This window comes from Lithobates pipiens, unplaced genomic scaffold (genome assembly GCF_037356315.1).
Source record: "Lithobates pipiens isolate NorthernLeopardFrog02 unplaced genomic scaffold, aLitPip1_a1.2 Scaffold_16, whole genome shotgun sequence".
NCBI lineage: Eukaryota > Metazoa > Chordata > Amphibia > Anura > Ranidae > Lithobates > Lithobates pipiens.
In genome coordinates, this window is record NW_027507748.1 from 437,688,131 (window position 1) to 437,713,274 (window position 25,144).

The 25,144-nt window shown below is 42.3% G+C and overlaps 1 protein-coding gene across 1 annotated transcript in view; it reads left to right on the forward strand.

Annotated features, from left to right (window-relative positions):
• Positions 1 to 22,520, forward strand: part of TMEM182 (transmembrane protein 182) — a 36,234-nt gene extending 13,714 nt beyond the window's left edge. The window contains exons 3-5 of the mRNA XM_077482675.1: positions 225 to 323; positions 819 to 956; positions 21,923 to 22,520. Coding sequence (XP_077338801.1) covers positions 225 to 323; positions 819 to 956; positions 21,923 to 22,146 — 461 coding nt within the window. The 3' untranslated portion in view covers positions 22,147 to 22,520. The remainder of the gene's footprint in view (positions 1 to 224; positions 324 to 818; positions 957 to 21,922) is intronic.
• Positions 22,521 to 25,144: the final 2,624 nt, after the last annotated feature.

Consider the following 25,144-nt stretch of genomic DNA (forward strand, 5'->3'; position numbering starts at 1 on the left):
TGGCTGGCTTAACCTCAGGGTGACAGTGACAGGGTGAGATCACCAAGCAATGCCGGTGTTGTTTTCTCTGGAGAAGAGGAATCTAGGACAGTGCTGAAGTACAGAGAGGGTAAGTATAGCTTGGTAAAAAAATGTATTTAATACAAGAGCAGGAAGAAAAAAACATAAAAGTTGCAATTTTATTTTCATTACACATATATTTTGTTTCTTTATTATTTGTATAGCCAACCAAGCGCCAACAAAGAACTGCACTCATGCTTACCTGTCTCCGTTCCCAAGGAGTAGAGATTACAGTAATTCTACAGCGTACCACTCGGCAGTAGGTATGTATTGCTTTTGTAAGCTTATATTTGATTGTCAATAATACCTGTTGTTTGTAATACTATTACAATGCTGATATTATAAAGTGAAAGCGTGTACTGTATATGCTGTGACCATAGATCTCCTTTAACAGTACCCACACTATTTGTAATTCATAGCTGAAATACCATTTAGGAGAATGTTGTTCAAAGTGATTATCCTAAACCTATAATAATTACATTGTAACAGAAAAGCTCAATATTTAACCTGTAGAAATATCAGAAGGAGGCGTGGAATAAAAGTAGTCTTAAAAGTCTCATATGCTCCGGATTGCTCAGGATGGATTAAATATTTGCTTAGCGACATATGAAAGAATTGTTGGAATAAGAATATTTTTGAAGCATGCTGGTTATGGATATGTGCGTGGAATACTAATGATTGCAATGTTATATGGATACAGATGTTTTGCTGTATTTATATAATTACCTAAAACCTTGTGTTTGTCTTTTGTATTTTAGTGTATCGTGGATTTTGGAATATATTTATGCTCCTTGGTATAGTGACTGTTGTTGCTGGAGGTTTCTTCATCGTATGTGCTGCTCCTTTCACAAATCACAGACTCTATAAAGCCGGAGGAGGCCTTTTTATCACTTCTGGTAAGAAAGAGGGGAAGGGAGTTATATGTTTGCAGATGAGACTTGAATCAGTTTTTTATTTTTATTTGTTTGTTTGTTCAAAAAGCAGGTAGAACGAAAAAAAAAAAAAATCTAGCTCAATTACCCCAACCGCACACTTAATGTGGATAAGGGAATTCTCTCTGATAAGCGATTGTATTCTGACAGTAGGGAGTCTTCTCTGCTGTCAGAAATCACTGATCAACCCTGCCAGCCATAATAGACAGCACTGATCAGGCAGAGAAAATCTGACAGGGTGGTTGTACAGAAGTTGATTGGTAGATTGACTTCTGAACAACCTCCCTGCCCATACACAGAATTCGGCTGGTCCCTGCTACACTGGCTGAATTTTGATCTATGTATGGCTGGCTTTATAATATAATTTTAGGGGAACTTTTTTTAGTTTTAGTTTTAGTGAAGAGAGATTTGTATAATTGTCACATTTTTTTTATTTATTGCTGTCTGTAACCCTATTAGGAACATTTATTCTCCCTTTTTGTCCTGGTGTCCGTTGGTGTAAAAAGTGAAAGCAAAAGAAAAATTTTCCTTCAGTTTTACTAAGCTTACAAGATACTCTTACAGTAGGTGCCCGCGATATTGTGTCAATCTCGCCGCTTTTATCGGCGAGACTGACACCCTGCAAGCTCCGTCACGGGAGCCAGCGCCGAGTTTATTTTCCTTTCCTGATGAGCGAAAAGCATTGCGGACATTGAGGCTGGGTTCACACTGGTGCGGGGATCCGAATTGGATTCCCGCCAATACCAGGCACTGCTTTTGGTATGAATCTTAAGGGAGAAATCCACGCCAAATTTTAAATATAAAACCAGCATGGGTTCCCCCTCCAGAGGCATACCAGGCCCTTAGGTCTGGTGGGGAACCCCCATGGCAAAAAAAACGGCGTGGGGGTCCCCCCAAAATTCATACCAGACCCCTATCCGAGCACACAGCCGGGCCGGTCAGGAAAGGGGGCGAATGAGCGCCCCCCCCTGAGCCGTACCAGGCCGCATGCCCTCAACATGGGGGGGTGGGTGCTTTGGGGAAGGGGGGAGCCCTGCGGGCCCCCCACCCCAAAGCACCTTGTCCCATGTTGATTAGGACAAGGGCCTCTTACTGACAACCCTGGCCTTTGGTTGTCGGGGTCTGCGCCCGGGGGGCTTATCGGAATCCGGGAGCCCTTCACCCTATGCGAATGAAGATGCCGGAGAGCAGAAGAAGACGCTGGAGACCGGGAGAAGAACCGGAGAGCGCAGAGAAGAACCACGCTAAACATGGGGACAAGGTGCTTTGGGGCACCCCTTCCCCAAAGCACCCACCCCCCATGTTGAGGGCATGTGGCCTGGTACGGCTCAGAAGGGGGGGCGCTCGCTTGTCCCCACCCCCTTTCCTGACCAGCCGGGCTGCGTGCTTGGATAGGGGTCTGGTATGGATTTTGGGGGGCCCCCACACTGTTTTTTCGGGGTAGGGGTTCCCCTTAAAATCCCTACCAGACCTAAGGGCCTGGTATGCCCTTGAAGACATACAGGTCTTATTAGAGAGACGACATTGTCGCTTATTTCTCGCGCTTGCTGCTATAGGAAAATGTGACATTTTCCTATTGCAGGCAGCGAGAGAACCAGCACGACGGGATCGCGCTGGTTAGAGAAGCCTATCGCCGAGAACCAGCGCGACGGGATCACGCTGGAAACACAATATCGGCAGCACCTACTGTATATACATTGTTATACTATGCACCATGTTCTTCGTGTATATAGAAGTATGATTTTGTAACTCAGACTTTCAGTTCAGAGGGCTAACTCATAACAGACATGTGTGACATACCATGCATTCATTTCAGAGGCTCTGCATGCTTCCATTTGGCAACGTATAGCACGATTACTGTGCTGCATGGAATGTTTTCTGAAGCAGGCGACCTGTAGGTATCTAATTGGGGAATTGAAGCATGACCACGCTACACATGGCTCACTTCTTTCTTATTCTTGCATTAGGTGCAGAAAGCTGCCCCACGGTAATATACAGTATATGAGGAGCAAGTAAATGAACTGCTATTCTTACTGATGGGCTTTAGGAACCTCAGTTCATGCAGGTGCTGCTTTATACAATGTTATATTTAAAAGCTGTTATGCATTGCTACTTGTACATAGTTACAGTTCATTCGGAAAGTATGCACAGCTCTTTCATTTTGCCACATTTTGTTATGTCACAGCCTTATTCCAAAATGGATTAAATTCATTATTTTCATCAAAACTCTACAAACAATACCCCATAATAACAACATGAAAGATGTTTGAAATTGAAAACAAAAAGAAAATCACATGTACTAAGTATTTACAGCCTTTGCGCAATACTTTTTTGAAGCACCTTTGGCACCATTTACAGCCTCAAGTCTTTTTAAGTATGATGCTACAAGCTTGGCACACCTATTATTGGGCAGTTTCTCCCATTCTTCTTTGCAGGACCTCACAAGCTCCATCAGGTTGGATGGGGAGCATCGATGCACAACCATTTTCACATCTCTCCAGAGATGTTCAATCAGGTTCAAGTCTGGGCCACTCAAGGAACATCACATAGTTGTCCTTTAGCCACTGTTTTGTTATCTTGGTTGTGTGCTTGGGGGCTTTGTCCATGTTGAAAGATGAACCTTCGCCCCAGTCTGAGGTCCAGAGCACTTTGGAGCATGTTCTCATCAAGGATGTCTCTGTACATTGCCATATTCATCTTTCACTTGATCCTGACTAGTCTCCCAGTTCCTGCCACTGAAAAATATCCCCACAGCATGATGGTGCCATCACCATGCTTCACTGTAGGCATGATATTGGCCAGGTAATGAGCGGTGCATGGTTTCTTCCAGACATGAGGCTTTCCATTGAGGCCAGAGTTCACTCTTTGTTTCCTCAGACCACAGAATGTTGTTTCTTGTGGCCTAAGAGTCCTTCAAGTGTCTTTTGGCAGTCATGTACCTTTTACTGAGAAGTGGCTTCCTTCTGTCCCCTCTACCATATAGGCCTGATTGGTGGAGTGCTGCAGATGTGGTTGTTCTTCTGGAAGGTTCTCCTCTCACCACAGAGAAATGCTGGAGCTCTGTCAGAGTGACCATCAGGTTCTTGGTCACCTCCCTGGCTAAGGCCCTTCTCCCCTGTTTGCTCAGTTTGGCTGGGTGGCCCCCTTTAGGAAGAGACCTGTGCTCATTGGGACCTTCAATGCTGCAGGCATTTTTCTGTACCCTTCCCTAGATCTGTGCCTCAATACAATCCTGTCTCGGAGGTCTACAGACAACTCGTTGGACTTCATGGCTTGGTTTGTGCTTTGACATGCACTGTTAACTGTGGGTCCTTATATAGACAGGTGTGTGCCTTTCCAAATAATGTCCAGTCAACTGAATTTTCCACGGGTGGACTCCAATCAAGTTGTAGAAACATCTCAAGGATGATCAGATGAACAGGATGCACCTGAGCTCAATTTTGAATGTTATGGCAAAGGCTGTGAATACTTATTTACATGTAATTTTTTTTTTCGTTTTTTATTTTTAATATATTTTCAAAGATTTCAAACAAACTTATTTTACATTGTCATTATGGGCTATTGTGTGTAGAATTTTGAGTAAAATAGTGAATAGCAAGTATAGGCAACTTCTCTTCCAGATGAATCACTTACAGGGATGAGACAAACCATTTAACACTAGCAGTGGTGCTTACAATGATCAACTTTTATTCATTCTAAAAGGAAAAAAGTGATTGCTGTAACTAATTATAAAGTGTGATCTGGAATTTAGCTTCAATTTGTTTGTGTATTTAAATTTGCTAGTACCGTATATACTCGAGTATAAGCCGAGATTTTCAGCCTCTTTTTTGAGGCTGAAAGTGCCCCCCTCGGCTTATACTCGAGTCATCGCTGTCTGCCCGCTCGATCAGCGTGTCGAGCAGACAGACAGCGGCCATTCTATGATTCAAAAGCCGCGCCTCCGGCTCCGCCTTCGCCTGTGATAGGCGGAACACTGAATTTCCCAGCAGCCTGTGTTCCGCCTATCACGGGCATCCGCTCATCCTCGTACTACGGACGAGGATGATACGACGTCCGTGATAGGCGGAACACAGGCTGCTGGGAAATTCAGTGTTCCGCCTATCACAGGCGAAGGAGGAGGCGCGGCTTTTGAATTTTACAATGGCCGCCGACGAAGAGGGCACGGGACGGAGGCAAGGCAAGGCACGGCACGGGACGGGACGGGACGGGACGAAGGCAAGGCACGACACGGGACGGAGGCTCGGGACAAAGGCTCGGGACACAGGTAGGCTGGACACACACACACACACACACACACACACACACACACACACACACACACACACACACACACACACACACACACACGGATGGATGGATGGAGACACACACACACACAGGGATGGATGGATGGATGGATGGAGACACACACACACAGGGATGGATGGATGGATGGATGGAGACACACACACACAGGGATGGATGGATGGATGGACACACACACACACAGGGATGGATGGACGGACACACAGGGATGGACGGACACACAGGGATGGACGGACACACAGGGATGGACGGACACACACACAGGGATGGACAGGCATGTCTCACCCTCGGCTTATACACGAGTCAATAAGTTTGCCAGTTTTTTTGGGGGTAAATTGGGGGCCTCGGCTTATATTCGGGTCGGCCTATACTCGAGTATATACGGTACATCTAAAGCCTAGTACACACAAAGAGATTATCGGATTAATCCAGTTTTTTTTGCATGCTAGTCTCCATATTGAAAAGTGTTACTAAATTATGAAAATTCTCCCACGGCAGAATGAAAATTTGCAAGTGATGTAATGTATTTGTATTGTATTTTTGGATGAAAACGGGACGTTTCGTGAACGCGAACCGCGAACGAAAGTTCGCGAACCGCAAAGTTTGCGGCGGGCCCCATTGACTTCAATGACAGGCGAACTTTAAAAACCTACAGGTCATATTTCCAGCCACAAAATAATTACTAGCTGTGCACACATAGTCCCACCACATGGCCACTGACATAACACATGTATGAAGTGAATCTGGGATTGACAACTACAAGCATTCTTTTTTTATGTGAAATTTTGACAATTCAGGCCTCAGGAGCGCATGAAGGCAATGGAGGAGAGGAAAGGTCAGGGTAGGCTATGACGAGGGTGCAGGAGATGATCACCAGCACCGTGATATAGAGCACTGACACCAGCACCGTGATAGAGTGCACTGACACCAGCACCGTTATAGAGTGCACTGACACCAGCACCGTGATAGAGTGCACTGACACCAGCACCGTGATATAGAGCACTGACACCAGCACCGTGATAGAGTGCACTCACACCAGCACCGTGATAGAGTGCACTCACACCAGCACCGTGATATACCAGTCCTTACAAGGACCTTTGTGAACCAAGTAGATAGTGATTTGCAGACTGTACCTCAGTCCCTACACTGATAAAGGACTGCTGCAGAATAGGGCAGCAATCTGCAGCAGTGCACCACAACCCTCCAAATAGTACACCTATACCAGTCCTTACAAGGACCTTTGTGGACCAAGTAGCTAGTGATTTGCAGACTGTACCTCAGTCCCTACACTGATAAAGGACTTCTACAGAATAGGGCAGAAATCTGCAGCAGTGCACCACAACCCTATATATTGTACACCTATACCAGTCCTTACAAGGACCTTTGTGGACCAAGTAGCTAGTGATTTTCAGACTGTACCTCAGTTCCTACACTGATAAAGGACTGCTGTAGAATAGGGCAGCAATCTGCAGCAGTGCACCACAACCCTATATATTGTACACCTATACCAGTCCTTACAAGGACCTTTGTGGACCTAGTAGCTAGTGATTTGCAGACTGTACCTCAGTCCCTACACTGATAAAGGACTGCTGCAGAATAGGGCAGCAATCAAGTATACCGTATATACTCGAGTATAGGCCGACCCGAATATAAGCCGAGGTCCCCAATTTACCCCCAAAAAACTGGAAAAAATTATTGACTCGTGTATAAGCCGAGGGTGAGACATGCCTGTCCATCCCTGTGTGTCGTCCATCCCTGTGTGTGTCCATGCATCCGTGTGTGTGTGTCCATGCATCCGTGTGTGTCCATCCATCCGTGTGTGTGTGTGTGTGTGTGTGTGTGTGTGTGTGTGTGTGTGTGTGTGTGTGTGTGTGTCCGTGCAGCCTACCTGTGTCCAGCCTGCCTGTGTCCGTCCAGCCTGTGTCCGTCCAGCCTGTGTCCGTCCCGGCCTGCGTCCCGTCCCGGCCTGCGTCCCGTCCCGGCCTGCGTCCCGTCCCGGCCTGCGTCCCGGCCTGCGTCCCGTCCCGGCCTGCGTCCCGGCCCGTCCCGCAGCTCTTCGTCGGTGGCCATTCTAGGATTCAAAAGCCGCGCCTCCGTCGGTGATAGGCGGAACACTCAATTTCCCACTGACTGCTGGGAAATTGAGTGTTCCGCCTATCGGATGTCCGTGATAGGCGGAACACTCAATTTCCCAGCAGTCAGTGGTCCGCCTATCATGGACGTCCGCTCATCCTCATACTACGGACGAGGATGAGAGGACGTCCGTGATAGGCGGAACACAGACTGCTGGGAAATTCAGTGTTCCGCCTATCACAGGCGAAGGCGGAGACGGAGGCGCGGCCTTTGAATCCTAGAATGGCCGCTGTCTGTCTGCTCGACACGCTGATCGGGCAGACAGACAGCGATGACTCGAGTATAAGCCGAGGGGGGCACTTTCAGCCTCAAAAAAGAGGCTGAAAATCTCGGCTTATACTCGAGTATATACGGTAATATCATTTCTAAATTTGGAAGAAAGTATATTATGTGTGTACAACCCTATATTCTGTACACCTATACCAGTCCTTAAAAGGACCTTTGTGGACCTAATAGTAATAGCTAGCTAGTGATTAAACTGACTGTCCCTGCTGCACACAGCGTCATGTCCCTCCCTGCACTGACAAAAGACAGGCTGCTACAATCACCAACACAGCAGTGCACTGAACCCTATATACTGTACACCTATACCAGTCCTTAAAAGGACCTTTGTGGACCTAATAGTAATAGCTAGTGATTAAACTGACTGTCCCTGCTGCACACACCGTCCTGTCCCTCCCTGCACTGACAAAAGACAGGCTGCTGCAATCACCAGCACAGCAGTGCATTCAACCCTATATACTGTACTACACCTATACCATACCAGTCCTTAAAAGGACTTTTGTGGACCTAATAGCTAGTGAATTTGTGTCACTACAGTCTCTCCCTGCTCCACACAGCGTCCTGTCCCTACACTGAAATAAGACAGAATGTAAAATGGCCGCCAGATTAGGTCTATTTATAAGGTAGGGGGAATGTCCAATTGTCTATGTGCTGAAACCCCATGATGGATGTGTCATCATGGGTCAAAGTTCTTTCACACTGTAAACACATATGTCCGCAATAGTCCGCCGATCGGGCAAATCGCGAACACGCAAAATTTGCAGCGAAATGACCGCTGGACGAACAGTTCGGCCATCCCTACTGATTAATCGTACAATCTGGTATCATATGAGAAAAAATGTCATGTTTTTTTCCTTCAGAAAATTTCAGATGAAAGCTGTGTACTAACAATCAGATTACCATACGATCGCTTAAAAAACTATACTTTTTGTACAATTTTATGGTCGTGTGTACGGACTTTAACACTCCCCCTCAGACTGACAATGCTGATGTCTGCTGTGCCCCCTGTGCTTCTTCATCCAGAGCTAGGGCACTCTAATGTAGGAGGTGTGTTATTGGCCAGATCACCAGGTGAAAACAGTGGAAAAAAGTCTAAACACTCACACACTAAAAATATAGGAATACCAGGCTGAATTTTTTTGTGCTTTCACATTTAGAGATTATAGGAATGTTCCACAAATCTTAACCTAATTAAGTTTGGTCACTGGTTTTCAGTTAGGGTCTATTTCATTTCTATTTCAGTTAGTTATAATATAACGACATATCATTACATGCATCATTTGTCTGTTTATATATTTTGAAACAACATTACTACTGTAAAATCAAGATGTATAGCATTTCATTTGTAGAATTGTATCTATACTATGCAGTCCTACATTTATTAATAACTGTAATTTAAAGCTCTCATTTGTCATGCATATACAGTATTTAAAGGACAGTTGAGCCTATACAGCAAGGCGGTACAGAGAGCAATAATTGTAGAGCAGTTGCTGTAATTCCTACCTTTACTTAACATAAAACCTATGACTTTGAATAAAGATACTGTGGCAAACAGTCCCAGAGAGTCCAAGGTTAAAAGGTAGCTTGTAAAAAGCATGCTAAGGGGGGAAGTTGAAAAAATTGGCTCCTCTGTAAGTATTAGGCCTCATGCACGGACGTTTTTACAGCCGCTTTTTTGAGCGTTTTTTGCAGCTTAAAAAGGCCTGTCCATGTTAGTCTATGGCTTCATGCCCACCTAGGCGTTTTTGAGCTGCAAATGGCATAGGCGTTTTTAAGCTGTAAAAAAAACCCAGGACCAGTGCGTTCCGTGGTGCGGAGCTAGAGCTTTAAAAACGTGAATCGTGGGAAAACGCGCAAAAACGCGGACAAATGCGCAAAAACGCGCAACATATTTTCTTTGTTTTCTGAGTGCTATAGCCAAGAGATGTGTTTCTTTAAAAACGTTACTTAACGCTAACGCTAAAAAACGCGCAAAAACGCCAATGCAAAACGCGGTAAAAATCGCGTTTTTAACGCTGATTTTTCCAGGCGTCTGAGCTAGCTTTGCAGCCAGTTTTTTAAAACGTCCGTGTGCATGAGCACTTAGAAGAATGGGGAGTGCATTTGCAAGTGGAAGGGTTTTTTCAGCCTAAATACACCCCTGGGTTTGTGGTTGTGCCAGACATACTCCTCTATGAGGATAGAAATTGACTTTGCTGGTTAAATAATAGTGGGTGCAACCATCTTGAAACCTATATCTGGTGGTAGGTGCTCATTGTTCAAAGCTAAATTCCCAGAATGCCTATAATAGGCTAAGTTCGCACTGCAGGAGTCTCTCTTTTGCTTTTTTTTTTCTTTGCTGATTTTGGATGAAACTAATGTGCCGTACCTGCTAGCCATGCGTCTTGTGGTTGTGTCATGACCCCATTGACATGAACTGGCAAGTTTGAAAGGCAGTGCAGCCTCTCAACTCATCAAGTTGTGTTATATTTGCCATGAATGCAATGCAAAGTGTTGTAGCATGTGTACAGCCCCCTCCAGCTGCATGTTAGATTTTAGGTGGGTGGTCAGGGATGGTGAAACCACGGCTCATCTACCTATTTTTACCGCCCCTTGGCTGCACGTGTGAAAGGGAACTAAGAAGAAATTTTTCCTGATTTAGTTAATTAGATTAAGATAACAAAACTATTGTTTGTCTATAAGCCCTCCTTAACCCCAGCACATCTCCCTTTGTCACATCTTTTTTAGGGCGAGCTGACCAGGTTGGATTTTCCTAGGTGTCCACTGTTTCTCATTCTCTAAGGCAGGGTCTCCAAACTTTATAAACAAAGGGTTTACTGTCCTTTAGGCTTTAGGAGGGCCAGACTATGGCCATGTAAAATGCCCCGGGCGTCAGTGGAAGTAAACAATTCCCTATCATTGGTTTAATAGGAGGAATAGTGACCCATTTTATTAGTAGAAGAAATAGTGCCCCATCATTGTTGACAGTGGGAGGAACAATGCCCCATCATTGGTGTTAGTGGGAGGAATAGTACCCCATCATTGATGTCAGTGGATGGATCAGTGTCCGAACATTAATTTCAGTGGATGGAATAGTGCCCCATTATTGTGTCAGTGGATGGAATGGTGCCCTATCATTGATGTCAGTGGATGAATTGGTGCCCCATCATTGATGTCAGTGGATGGAATAGTGCCCCATTATTGTGTCAGTGGATGGAATGGTGGCCTATCATTGATGTCAGTGGATGAATTGGTATCCCCATCATTGATGTCAGTGGATGAATTGGTTACCCATCATTGATGTCATTGAATGAAATGGTGCCTCATTATTGTGTCAGTAGATGGAATGGTGCCCCATCATTGATGTCAGTGACTGAATTGGTGCCCCATGATTGATGTCAGTGGATGGATTGGTGCCCCATCATTGATGTGAGTGGAAGAATTGGTGCCCCATCATTGATGTCCGTGGATAGATCAGTGCCCCATCATTGATGTCAGTGGATGGATCAGTACCCCATCATTGATGTTAGTGGATGGATCAGTACCCTATCATTGATGTCAGTGGATGGATCGGTACCCTATCATTGATGTCAGTGAATGGATCGGTACCCTATCATTGATGTCAGTGGGTGGATCGGTACCCTATCATTCATGTCAATGAATGGATTGGTACCCTATCATTGATGTCAGTGGATGGATTGGTACCCTATCATTGATGTCAGTGGATGGATTGGTACCCTATCATTGATGTCAGTGGATGGATTGGTACCCTATCATTGATGTCAGTGAATGGATTGGTACCCTATCATTGATGTCAGTGGATTGATCGGTACCCTATCATTCATGTCAGTGGATGGATTGGTACCCTATCATTCATGTCAGTGGATGGATTGGTACCCTATCATTCATGTCAGTGGATGGATTGGTACCCTATCATTCATGTCAGTGAATAGATCCGTGCCCCAAGGGCCAGATAAAGGCAAGCCAAGGGCCACAGTTTGGAGACTATAGTTTGGAGAATATATAATTTGGAGAATATATTATGGTTGATTTACTAAAACTGGAGAGTGCAAAAACTGGTGCCAAATCAGCTTCCAGGCTTTTTTTGTCAAAGGTTTATAAAACAAGCTGAAGTTAGAAGCTGATTGGCTACCATGAACAGCTGCACTAGGTTTTGCACTCAGTTTTAGTAAATCAACCCCCATGTGTATTCGGTATCTTGGTGATGAGAACTTTCTTTCTAGATATCATATAGAAGGACACTACAGATAGTCTTTCCTTGTTGTCACTGGATTGGTACCCTATCATTGATGTCAGTGGATTGATTGGTACCCTATCATTCATGTCAGTGGATTGATCGGTACCCTATCATTGATGTCAGTGGATTGATCGGTACCCTATCATTGATGTCAGTGGATTGATCGGTACCCTATCATTGATGTCAGTGGATTGATCGGTACCCTATCATTCATGTCAATGGATGGATTGGTACCCTATCATTCATGTCAGTGGATAGATCCATGCCCCAAGGGCTAGATAAAGGCAAGCCAAGGGCCACAGTTTGGAGACAACTACTCTAAGGAAAGAGAAATCTGCAGAGAGTTTTCCCACTATAGGCACAAATGTTTGTGTGTTTTTGTGTGAAAGATTATTCCAGCAGCCAGTTCATGTAGAGGTTTATAGACAGATTCAATATATTATGGTTGATTTACTAAAACTGGAGAGTGCAAAATCTGGTGCCAAATCAGCTTCCAGGCTTTTTTTGTCAAAGGTTTATAAAACAAGCTGAAGTTAGAAGCTGATTGGCTACCATGAACAGCTGCACTAGGTTTTGCACTCAGTTTTAGTAAATCAACCCCCATGTGTATTCGGTATCTTGGTGATGAGAACTTCCTTTCTAGATATCATATAGAAGGACACTACAGATAGTCTTTCCTTGTTGTCACTGTGCCATAATGTTTGAGATTCTATGTTCTCCAATGCAGAATATGTTAATATGAAAAGAATTCACGTTTGATTAAACTATTGGAACGAATACTTACATAACAATAAATGCTTTTGTGCAAAGCAGTTTACATGTTCGGTTTATTGGCTCTTCATTTGATTGGGAAGAGGCCTGTTTGTTTTGGATTGCCCTTGACACTGCACAGTTCTGTACACAGCTAAACACTAGTGAGAGCAACGTTATGTTGTATACATCTTTAGGGAAAGAAAATCGGAACTGTTACCAAATTGTCTATTACTTTGCATTTCCCCTTTTCCATAGCAACTTTAATTACTTACTGAAGTGAAATGTTAACATGTGTAAAGCACTCAGCCAACAACCTCGTACACATTACTTCAACCTTGCTTTATAAATATAAACCAGAGCCTATTGAGTGGCAGCTGTATAACTTCAGTTGGCAGAGACTAAACTTTTCTGTTGTGCCTAGCCCACTTTTCTGCAGGAAGCAGGGTGTAAGCGATCTATTTTCTGGCTAAAAATTGAAATAGCAAATAAATGAGGTATACTGGATGGAAGAGAAGTAACAAAAGGTGAGAGGGGAAATGAACAAAATATGAGAAGCTGAAAAGTATAGTTATTTCTTTCACACCGAGGGACACTGGAAGGCTCAAACCTTCAGGTTAAATTGCCACCTACAGGAGATTTAGACACTAGCAACAAAAAAACAGCCAGCACAGGATAAAGCCGCCCACAATAAGTTCTGCAGTTTTTTTTTTTTGCTAGTATCCTCAGGAAAGTGGACATGTTTCCTTCAACTCTGTCGTTCTATCTTTGGAAGGCTTTTCTACTATTAACAGCTTCTGGTAGATTAATACCAGATTGCGGAAAGTCCTAAAAGTCTCTCCAGTCAGTTAAAGACTGTCCCAGTTTTATTCAGGTGTTCTCCCTGAATTTATGGAAGTTTATCCAGTCATCTACAGCTACTGGTAGATTCAGGTCAGTTATTGAAATCCTGGACAGCTGTCCTGTTAACTAAAAGGTAAAGGTTACCGGTTCATTATCTACATTAGTGTTCTCTCTGAGGCTCTTTACAGGAGCTATAGCGCTAAAAATAGCGTCTTCATAGTGCCTGTAAAGTGCCTCTTCTCTCACTTCAGTGTGAAAGACCAATGGCTTTCACACTGGAGTGGTGCGCTGGCAGGCCGTTAAAAAAAAGTCCTGCAAGCCGCATCATTGAGGCGCTGTAGGAGCAGTGTATACACTGCTCCTACAGCACCCTGCCCATTGAAATCAATGGGCAGCGCCGCCGAAGTGCTGGCAATGCATCCAGGTGCGGGTGCTTTTAACCCTTTTTCGGCCATCAGCGGGGGTTAAAAGCATCCCGCTAGAAGCCAAAAAGGCCCGCTAAAACTACGGTAAAGCGCCACTGAAAATAGTGGCACTTTACTGCCGACGCCCCAACGCCCCAGTGTTAAAGTAGCCTTACAGTTGGTAATGACTTAATTTCCATATTCAAGCTTGAGGCTGGATTCACACTGCTGCAGTGATGAGACCGGATGTGAATCGCACCGCACTGCAGTGCAAATCACATCTGATCTCTGTGTGATGCGAGTTCAGCCATACAGGACCAACTCGCACAGGACCCTTTTTTTGGTCCGCAGCAGAATCGGATCACATGGGTGTTCACACCATGCGATCCGATTCCTGTCCGAGTTTGCAGATCGCACTGCGATATGCGAACTGATCTGGGGGTGTCATTAACGTTTCACTGACACTCCTAGCAGTTCGCATAGGGCAGTGTGAACTGCCGCCGGGAGGCATGCGATGCGGGAACCCACAGCGGATTTGCAGAGTTCCCGTATCGCAGCAGTGTGAACCCAGCCTAAAGTGGAAGTAAACTCCCCTATCGTTTTCAGCCAAGGAAGCTGCCATCTTTGCCTCTGTTTAATCTTCAACTGCTATGGTGCTGCACATGTGATTCGTTATGACACCAGCCATTGGATGGTTTGATAGTTTGGCTGAGAGCATAGCCAAAGTGCAGTTAGCATTCCCGGCATGCCTTTTTTTTTAACTGTTTAAATCGATGGGTTTACTTCCACTTTAAACAGAACTTGTACATTTAGGTTAGGCCAGTATATCTGGTGATTCTCTATGGTGTTATCAGTTCAGAGCTGAGGCAGTTTTCTGTTTCTGTAACTCCCTGTTGTGAGTACCTAGAGAATTTATGCTGGGTTATTCCCTCTGTTTGGTCCTGGGGGTATTTGCAATAGAAACATTTGTAGCTGAATAGCCATCATGTGGGATAGTTTGATTTCTTTGTTTATTTCTGGGCTTGCTTATACTTTTTGCACTTTGCAAGTTGCGACATGTGACTTAATTACAAAATTTGGAAATGTCACAGCCTGCTTGTGACTGTACCTTGTAAAACAGGATTAATAAATGAAATCTCGACACTACTGCGAGTCTGCTAAAAGCTTTCCAGTTTTGCGTTTGCATGGTTTTCCTGTTTGTACTCATGCATGGGTACCTTGGTTAAGGTGCTTAACTGGAATTCTTGTATAAGAAGCATTTGTTCTACATGGCCTTCAATGAACATCTCTTTGGATTCGACTCTTATTTATCAAGAAGGTTACTGTCAACACGAGCACCTATCTTCTAAGTGTAGCAAGCCTAAAGAATATTCAAAGTTTTAGCAGCACCACATCCCTTGAGTATTCTAGTGCAAAATAGGTATTGTATAGGAGTGGTATTTTAAAGGTGCTACACCAATTAGCCAAACATAACAGTTAAAATTCTGTAATAATTATTACAAATCGATTTTAAAATTCATAGAAATTTTCACAAAAATGTTTTTGTTAACATCCTCTATAATTATTGTGAGGGTATTGACAGGGTCTGCTTTGCATTTTCTTCTACATGTTTCACCACATGGCTTCTTCAAGAAGTATGCATACAGGTTACCAACAATGATATAAAGGTATATATGTAAGATACAGAATATTATCAATTGAGATAAGTGCATCATATGAAGAGATAAAAAACCCACCCACATACAGACCATCTACTCCACAACCAGATCCACATTGGGGAAGCATCACTGAGAAGGAATGGGCTTCACCATGAGCCAGTTTGGAGTATGGGATAGCTTCGGACCGCCGCAGAGGAGGTATATCAGCCAAGATAAAATCCTATGAAAATTAGTCTCATTGATTTATTAATACTATTCTTATTTACTATAGGGATTAATATAGGAATTAAAGCTGCATATTCCCTTACTTATATGTTTAGTATTTACAAAGGTCATAAGTTAAGCGGTCCAATAGGGGAAGCCAAAGTGTCAGATATACGTAAAAATAGTAATGAAAAATTTAAAAAATCTGAACAGATTCTTTTGAAGGTATTCATTAATATATATTATATGAACACCATGCAGCTTCAATTGCACCTCTTTTTAGTAAATAATTATTAATATTATTAATAAATCAATGTGAATCATATACATAGGATTTTATCTTGGCTGATATACCTCCTCTGCGGTGGTCCATAAACTATCCCAAACTCCTGGCTGGCTCATGGTGAAGCACATTCCATCTCAGTAATGCTTCTCTGGTGTGAATCTGTTTGTGGAGTGAATGGTCTAACTGTGGGTGTTTTTTTTATCACTTATCTTAATTTAATAATTTTCTGTATATTACATATATACCTTGTATCCTTGTTATCCTGTATGCATACTTCCTGAAGAAGCCATGTAGAAAAAAAAGCGTAAAGGACCCTGCCAATACCCTCACAATAATTAAAGAGGATAGTAACAAAAACCCAAGGGGTTTATATACCTTTTTCTTGCCACCATATATAAAACAAAAGAGGTGTGAGGACATCATCTTTGTTGGTTTAGTGATTTGTCTCAGTAACTTAGAGAATTCTATGGCGAATACATCTTCTTTGCTGATTCACTTACCGTATATACTCGAGTATAAGCCGAGATTTTCAGCCTCTTTTTTGAGGCTGAAAGTGCCCCCCTCGGCTTATACTCGAGTCATCGCTGTCTGCCCGCTTGATCAGCGTGTCGAGCAGACAGACAGCGGCCATTCTATAATTCAAAAGCCGCGCCTCCGGCTCCGCCTTCACCTGTGATAGGCGGAACACTGAATTTCCCAGCAGCCTGTGTTCCGCCTATCACGGACATCGTATCATCCTCGTACTACGGACGAGGATGATACGATGTACGTGATAGGCGGAACACAGGCTGCTGGGAAATTCAGTGTTCCGCCTATCACAGGCGAAGGCGGCGGCGCAGCTTTTGAATTTTACAATGGCCGCCGAGGCGCCGACGAAGAGGGCACGGGACGGAGGCAAGGCAAGGCACGGCACGGGACGGGACGGGACGGGACGGAGGCAAGGCACGGCGGCGAGGCACGGAGGCAAGGAGGCAAGGCACGGGACGGAGGCTCGGGACAAAGGCTCGGGACACAGGTAGGCTGGACACACACACACACACACACACACACACACACACACACACACACACACACACACACACGGATGGATACACACACACACAGGGATGGATGGATGGATGGAGACACACACACACAGGGATGGATGGATGGATGGATGGAGACACACACACACAGGGATGGATGGATGGATGGACACACACACACACAGGGATGGATGGACGGACACACAGGGATGGACGGACACACAGGGATGGACGGACACACAGGGATGGACGGACACACACACAGGGATGGACAGGCATATCTTACCCTCGGCTTATACACGAGTCAATAAGTTTGCCAGTTTTTTTGGGGGTAAATTGGGGGCCTCGGCTTATATTCGGGTCGGCCTATACTCGAGTATATACGGTACACAGTAACACTAGCTACTGGTAGCAATTTTTTTAAGTTATATAAAAATAATTAAAAGGTACTTTACCAAATTGATATTACGAGTCTGTATGCCATGCCACTGATGTAGCCTAAAATGTGGGAGAATAGGCAGTGCAAAGGCTGCCTTGTATTAAGTACCCCAGCTGAAGCATTTCCTATAGAATGAAAATGAATAAAGCAAAGAGCTACCCTGATATCAAACACTGACATGTTCTACAGATCATGGAGATGCTGAAAAGAAATGGAATCAGGAAAATGGTGGTAGTAAAATACCACTGAATCCTGTTTTTGAAATTTTCTTCATTGTGTGTTGCTAATCAGTGTGTATATATGTTGATAGTCCTATGTCTTCCATCTGCATTTTTCAAAATAATTAAGAGTATTTGGAATGAAACTAGGCCTCATTAATTTGCTGCCCATATATGCTGCATAAATGATCTTGCTTGTCTTATATCATTTCGGACATTGCAGTTTTTTTTCTGTTTTTTTCAGCATCAGGAATGTTGCCTTTGAATAATACAAAACTCTTTTTTAGTTTCTTATTGTAGGTGTAAACTGAACATTATTGAATATTTCTGTAAGTTAGCAATGCCACTATGCATATTAGGTGCTCATAAAATAAAAATGCCTTTAAAATAAACAGAGCACAAAGTGACACGTTGATTTTAAAACTGAAGACTTAAAGTTCACACTCATTACTTTATTAAAGTCTTTAACATTTCATGAAAGATCATTAATGAATTATCTGTTTACATCTTAGGTCTTTTTAATCAAATGTCAACATCTTTTTGGGGTCTTGGCTCATTAGACATTTTTCCACTAGCTCTGGCATGACAGGAAGAAAACCTTTTGCAGTTCACTGTGATAAATAAAGAAAAAGAAAACCACTAATTCATATGAAAAGAAATTTGCTTAAAAGCCATTCTAATTAAAGATTTCATCCCATCCAAAATCTTGCACTTCCTCTGTAATGCGTGTTCAAAAACAACAGTTGATTGCTTTCTTCTAAATATCAGTTTTAATTAATAGTGATGGTATTAAACTTCAAAATATTGTATCAAAGAGTTGTTGAGTGAAATATTCATATTAGTGTAATTCATACAACACATATTTGATTAAACACACATTTTGTCAGCTGGAAAAAATTAGAAATCATTTATTCTTTTTTGCATTGCCAGTATTTTACTATAACCTAACGTGCCTCTTATTCGTATATGCTATTTTTCTATCTAGAACTTTAAAAAAGTGCTTATCGGTCTCAAAATGTAAAAAGGTTGTTTAGAACAAGAGGAAGTGGAATCTAAAGTCAAATATTGCAATTTAGCTTGGTAAATGTACTGAATGACCACATCCTTCAGTTACTGGGTGTAAAAACAAGAGACGCATTTCTCTGTATAAAACATGTTGTAGCTGAAATAAAATAGTGTTGGGCTAGGGTCTAACTGAGAGACCAGGCCAAGTACTCCTAAGTTTTATCTGCTTTAGTGGCCGTGCTCGCTTTTCCAAATCATGTGATCATTGTTAGTATTAGCCCTTTCCTTGTTTTTGTTTATGTAAATTTGGATCTCTAATATTTGGCCAATATATAAAATAGTCCTTAAGATGACCAAAGGTAGGAGGTGTCAGTTGACTTAAAGCGGGGATCCACCCTAAAGTGGAACTTCCGCTTATCGGAACTCTCCCCCCCTCCGGCGCCACAATTGGCACCGTTCAGAGGGGAGGGGGGGTGCAGATACCTGTACAGTACAGGTATTTGCACCTACTTCCGGCATAAATATCCGCAGAATCTGCAAATATTTACGCCACTTCCTGCGGGTCCCCCGCTGTCCGCTAGGAAACACATGGATCCCAGGGACAGTAGGGACCATCCTTATTGCGCAGCGGGATTCGCGCATGCACAGTAGGGAACCGGGAAGTGAAGCCGCAAGGCTCCACTTCCTGATTCCCATACCCAAGATGGCGGCGGCAGTACCCGAGAGACGATCGAGAGATCGGCTTCGGGTGCCGACATCGCGGGCGCACTGGGCGGGTAAGTGTCCTTATTTTAAAAGTCAGCAGCTGCAGTATTTGTAGCCACTGACTTAAAAAAAACAAAAAAAAAACGGCCGAACTCCCGCTTTAAGCCCCATACACACTATCAGATTTTCTGCAGATTTTTCCTTCAGATTTACCAAAACCATATAATATGAGATCAAACCTTAGGAGTTTCAATTTGTATGCAATCAGGCAGGCCCTTGCACTACATGGTTTTGGTAAATCTGAAGACAAAAATCAGCAGAAAATTTGATAGTGTGTATGGGGCTTTACATATAGATGACTTACGGTACATATATGTCATTGGTGTAATTGTGTGACAGCCTTAACTTTTTAGAGAATAAATCATCATATAGACAGACTTGACCCAGTCCCTAACTATATGCGCAAATAAGGGATAAATTATTAAAGACAATAAAATGTTTCCTACAACTGCTACTTAAGCAGGAAAATAGGAATTGTTAGACATACTGCAAATATGGTAGTTCAAGAGCTTTATATTTTTTCCGAACAAACAAATTGCTACTTGTATATGACCATTTAAAAAAAAAAAAAATGAACCACACTAATTTATAATGTTCCTTCTTAACTAAATCAATAAACAAAACTAGCCACATCTTTGAGTGTAAATTATCTGTATAATATAAAGTGATCGTATTCTATTTTTTTTTTTTAAATGCACAAAGAACAAATGCATTTTGTTAAATATTTATACAAGCACATTAGTACTGGCTATCCATATATTGTACCCATAAGTCAGTGTAGTAAAATATTACAAGCTGAAGTCTTTTTAGTTAGTCACTGAATAGACACATGCAAAGAGGAATGTGTAAAGGCAAACTTTGACTCTAGCTCCCTAGCTGCCTGAGATAGTTGGATAGTAAAATGATACTTGGATGAGTTACTACTGACTAATTGTTGGCTTAGATTTTTTAGTTCTTACAGCCTTTGAGTTTCAGACATAATCAGTTATTGGGAGTTCTAACTATATATTTTAATGTTTAAAGAGTGGTCTGACTATAAATAATAACATATTTATTCCCTATATTGGAAGGTTATTGCATTAAAGTAATATAAAAAAATGTATGTTTTAATTTAGGATGGAGCAAGAGAGGGTTATAACCCCTGTAAAAATGTTTTCACCATCTGTCTTCCATTGCAGAGATTTCACTTCACGTCCTGTCCCAAAGCCAAACAGGTAGTGAGAGAAAATCTCTGCAAATTAAGATAATTTCTTGGGAACCCTCAGGTCACTAGAACTAGTGTCCCCATTGGAAGATTTCTCCTCTATTATTTTTCTGAGGACAACCCAAAATTTGGGACATTCTTTTACTTTCACTTTCAATGATAATGGATAAAAGGACAAATGGAAAGGGTGAAACTCCATACCAGGGGCACAGACAGCAATGGAAACTGACAGAAGTTCTACTCTCTCTCCACTCAATCCAAAAATTAAAAAAAATGTTTTTTCTGTAGTCATACTTTAAGTGTTTTTGTACCTGTCCTCTACATCAGCCGTAATAAAAGTGACACCTCCTAGCCTTAAAAAATTGACACGTTATCATGTTTAAAGTCCAATTGCAGCTAACAGATATTCTTTTTAATTAAGTTGTTTTTTCATTGCTTTTTGTGCCCCCACTGGGTAGTCTTCCCTCACTACCTGTACCAGCGTTCCATTGTTGTAGAATAGGAAGAGAGGCTACAGTTAGGCGAAAACAAACCTTTCACAGTTGCTACTTGCACAAGTTGTTCCCAAGGGGAGATTGTAACTCTGTTCATTTATTATGCCATCTATCAATGATGCCACGTCTCCTCATTTCTGTTAGGATGCATTTCCCTAACAAGGACACAGACAGCATTACAAAATTGGCAGAAGTTTACAATTTTTCCCACTCAACTTTTGTTTCCAGGATGCATAGCAACTGAAATCAAACTTTTAGTTGTAATGCTTTTAAATAAATAATTGTATGCCCTTACCTGAGAAAAAAAGAATCATTCCCTGTTCTGAAACCTTCCTGATATGCACAAATTTAATCATATTATTTCACTGAGCCCTTCCCCTCTCCTGCTGCACACCAAGATTTTCCTACAAAATATAGTTACTGTTGCCGTTACTGTCCACCTTTTCCTACATCAATGTGACACTGATAAAGAGAAAGTATATGGCTAAATTAATAAAGTAGACAGTTTGCACAGACTTTTTATTAATAAAACACACTCTTAAGGCAGTAGGGGTAAACACTGTTTGAAATATACACAGTTTTTAACAAATACTTGAAGTGTACATATTTATTATTGCTGGGGTTGTGTTGATTATTTATTGGTATTTATAATAACTGAGAATGTATCATTTTTTTCAGGTATATTTTTCACCTTTGTTGTTATCATGCACGTCATCTGGGTACAAAGTGTATCAGATGTGAAGGGTTACCAGGATATGAGACAAGAGGATTGCCCAGGCTACACAGTGGACATTCGCTATGGGTGGTCCTTTATGTTAGCTCCATTCGGAATCTTTTTCTCACTTTTAGCAGGAATGCTCTTTCTCCTAGTAGGACATACCATTTTCTTACACATAAAATAACATTAATTAAATCAGCTTAAAGGATTCATCCTGAAAATGTTTCATAATGTCTTGTATGATAATGGACACAGCAGTTAGTGTGTTACTACTTTACTTCCTCATGCGTTGTACTTTATTTCTGGATTGACGATGTTTTATTTCTGTATCCAAGCTGCAGCATGTCATATAAATAACTTTGTTTATTATGTTACTGTAAGACCAAATGGTAGAGAAGTTAGAAATCAGAAGCTGTATTATATCTGTTATATTTTCTGTAATTTCTAAAATGTGTTTAATAGATTATTGAGTAAAGACTGAGGGTGTAATTTCATCTGCTCATGTGCTGCTTGTTCTCATCCTAAGGATCACATAAACATACTTCTTGGTGCCTAAAATAGAGTACAGTTGTTCATTTGGTTTCAGTGCCAGCAAGTGTGATTCACATGTACAGTATAGTGTTTCTCTGCCAGAAAGTTAGAAGCGGTTTTATTTTTTGTGCACACTAAGTGATTTTCAGAAACATTATTGAAAAAGCTGTATTTTTTTTTTTTAATCATTGAAGGACACAGTAGATCTTTCACATTTTGGGTTTGTTGCCACTTACAAGAAGATTGGACACAGGCAAACAAAAAACTGTAGTAGCTAAGGATAACCTCTTCTACTACCAGCAAACCTCAGTTGTTGCTAGTGTCCTAGGAGGATAGATGCCTTTTCTTCAGCTCTGCTGTGTAAAAGTTTAACCTATATCTGCATATTTGTTCTCATTCTTCAACATTTTGTCACAACCCCTTTACAACTGCCCAATACTATGTGCAGCGACAAAAGGGTGGGCTTTATTGCCCACACGCTGTACATATGCGTCATTGGGCGACCATGTTTAAGTGCTGAGAAAACTCTCACTGTGCACTCTCATTACAAAGACCAAGCTGTCAAAGACCATTCTCAGGCGGGGTAAAGAAGGGTAGCTGATGGAACCAGCTTCCGATCATGTGACCAGTGACAGTGATCACATGATTACTGATCCTTCCCACCCCCCTGGGCATTCTGAGCTATTTAAAGAGATTCCAAAAAAAAGGTAGGGAGGGGTAAATTAAGACTCTTCTCTACACTGCTGCTAGAGCTGATCTCTCTGATTGCAGCTTGCATGCATGGCTGCCCTCAGCCTAGTTTTATGAATGAGTGTCTGGACACCATTGGACCGGATGTTGCAAGGATGGCCTGGAAATAAGCTTTGGGCTCTGGTTTCTGATGTTTTCCAGACCCTGCTCCAGTAAAAGTTTGCCATCCAACTCTGCTTCCTGCTTCCTGGCTCCCTTCTCAGCTGTTACAAGTTCTACATTTGCCAGTCCTGTGTGTATGCCCTGATACCTTGTCTTTGCTGAGGCCTGGACCTATGATTGATGATAAGCATATTTTTATTCATTTTTTGTGAGTTGACATTTCTAATTTTTTTTAGTAAATGTACGATACCCACTTCCCTTAGATTGTGCACTCTGGTGTGTTTTAGCTGGATATGCACACTCTGGTGTGTTTTATCTGGCTCAAAAAAAGGCACAAGTCCATTTAGTTCAACCATGAGAAAAAAATATACACACACAAATAGAAAACCTCCATATACACAGTCCTATACCCACAGTTGATCCTGTGGAAGGCAAAATACACACAGTAAATCATGATCCAGTTTGCTCTAGCAGGGGAAAAATTATTTCCTGATACGCCAGGAGGCAGATGTTTCCTGGATCAACTACCCCTGGTGCTAATATCTATACTGTATGTTTCCACTTCCCAACACAGTTTGGATTATTGCTGTGGGACTAAATGCTAAAGTCATTTGAGTAGACTATTGTGTGCATGCTCCGTGCTTTCTTTTAAGCCATATAGGCATGGAAAGCAACTACCCACTTCAGCTCCTGTTTTGCAAAGAGCCATGAAAAAGTTGATCTTAGATTTATTCCTGCTACCCTCCTACTTGATCATCTTGGCCATCTAACCCTCACCTACTACCAGCTGTCTTGTTTTCATGAGTACCCAAAGCCATTTGCAACATGTCTGATTCTAGCTGGGGAGTGGGGACACTCCCACTGTACCAGGTGTCCACAGCTGACACTCTACTAATGGTGCTGCTGTTGCTTTTTGATGGAGCCAACATTTGGAGCCTGGAATTCTATTGGCCTTTGCGATGAGTCTTTCCTATTTTCATAGTATTTCTTAGCTCTCCTGGCTCTTCCGCCTCCTCTGACAATGTTCTTGTCACAGTCCTGCAAAACAGTCTAATCACAGAGATCACAAACAAGCTCTTGCACCATTCCCTGCAGATTGTGTATCTAATCTGTCTGTGGCCGTGCAGCCCTTAAGCCATCAGCTGTTGATGATCTGTTAGATTCTGAGTTGCTCCAGTCTTTATCAGATGAGCTTACCTCCAAGTAGTCACAGTGCTCTGCCATTATTCCTAAGGGTAAGAGAATATTTTAGCTCCTATTGATGTGGTGCACATCACTCTGAAGCTATGCTGCTTCTACCAGTGCTACTTTCCCAGTGCACCCTGTTCCAAATCTTCTTCATAACAAGATTGGAAACCCTTTTGATAAGATGTTTGCTCCTCTCAAATGCTTATTAGTCCTGTACTCAAATGAAGAGGACTTTGTTAAAAAGTGGTTTGTCCCACCTTAACAACGTGACCATCATACCCATGGAGAATGTACATGTCTTTAGAACTCAACAAATAAATGATTGGAAGCCCTCTTTAAATCTCTATTCTCAGTGGCAGGTCCTGTTCTTCAAATCATACTGGCTGTGATATTTCTTTGCCAAACTTTGCAGACCTTGCCTCTGCAGTTTTTTTATCCCTTGGTCATAGGGAATTGGGAGCAAATGGTTGTAAATTTAAGTTACAGTTATGAGGTGCTGCTAAAGGCTTTCCCTACTGTCCATACACATGCAGAGAACACTTTGGTTAAAGTTCTGGAATGCAGAACCCACGTCTAAGAATCATATGACCTGCATTACATTCAAGAGACAA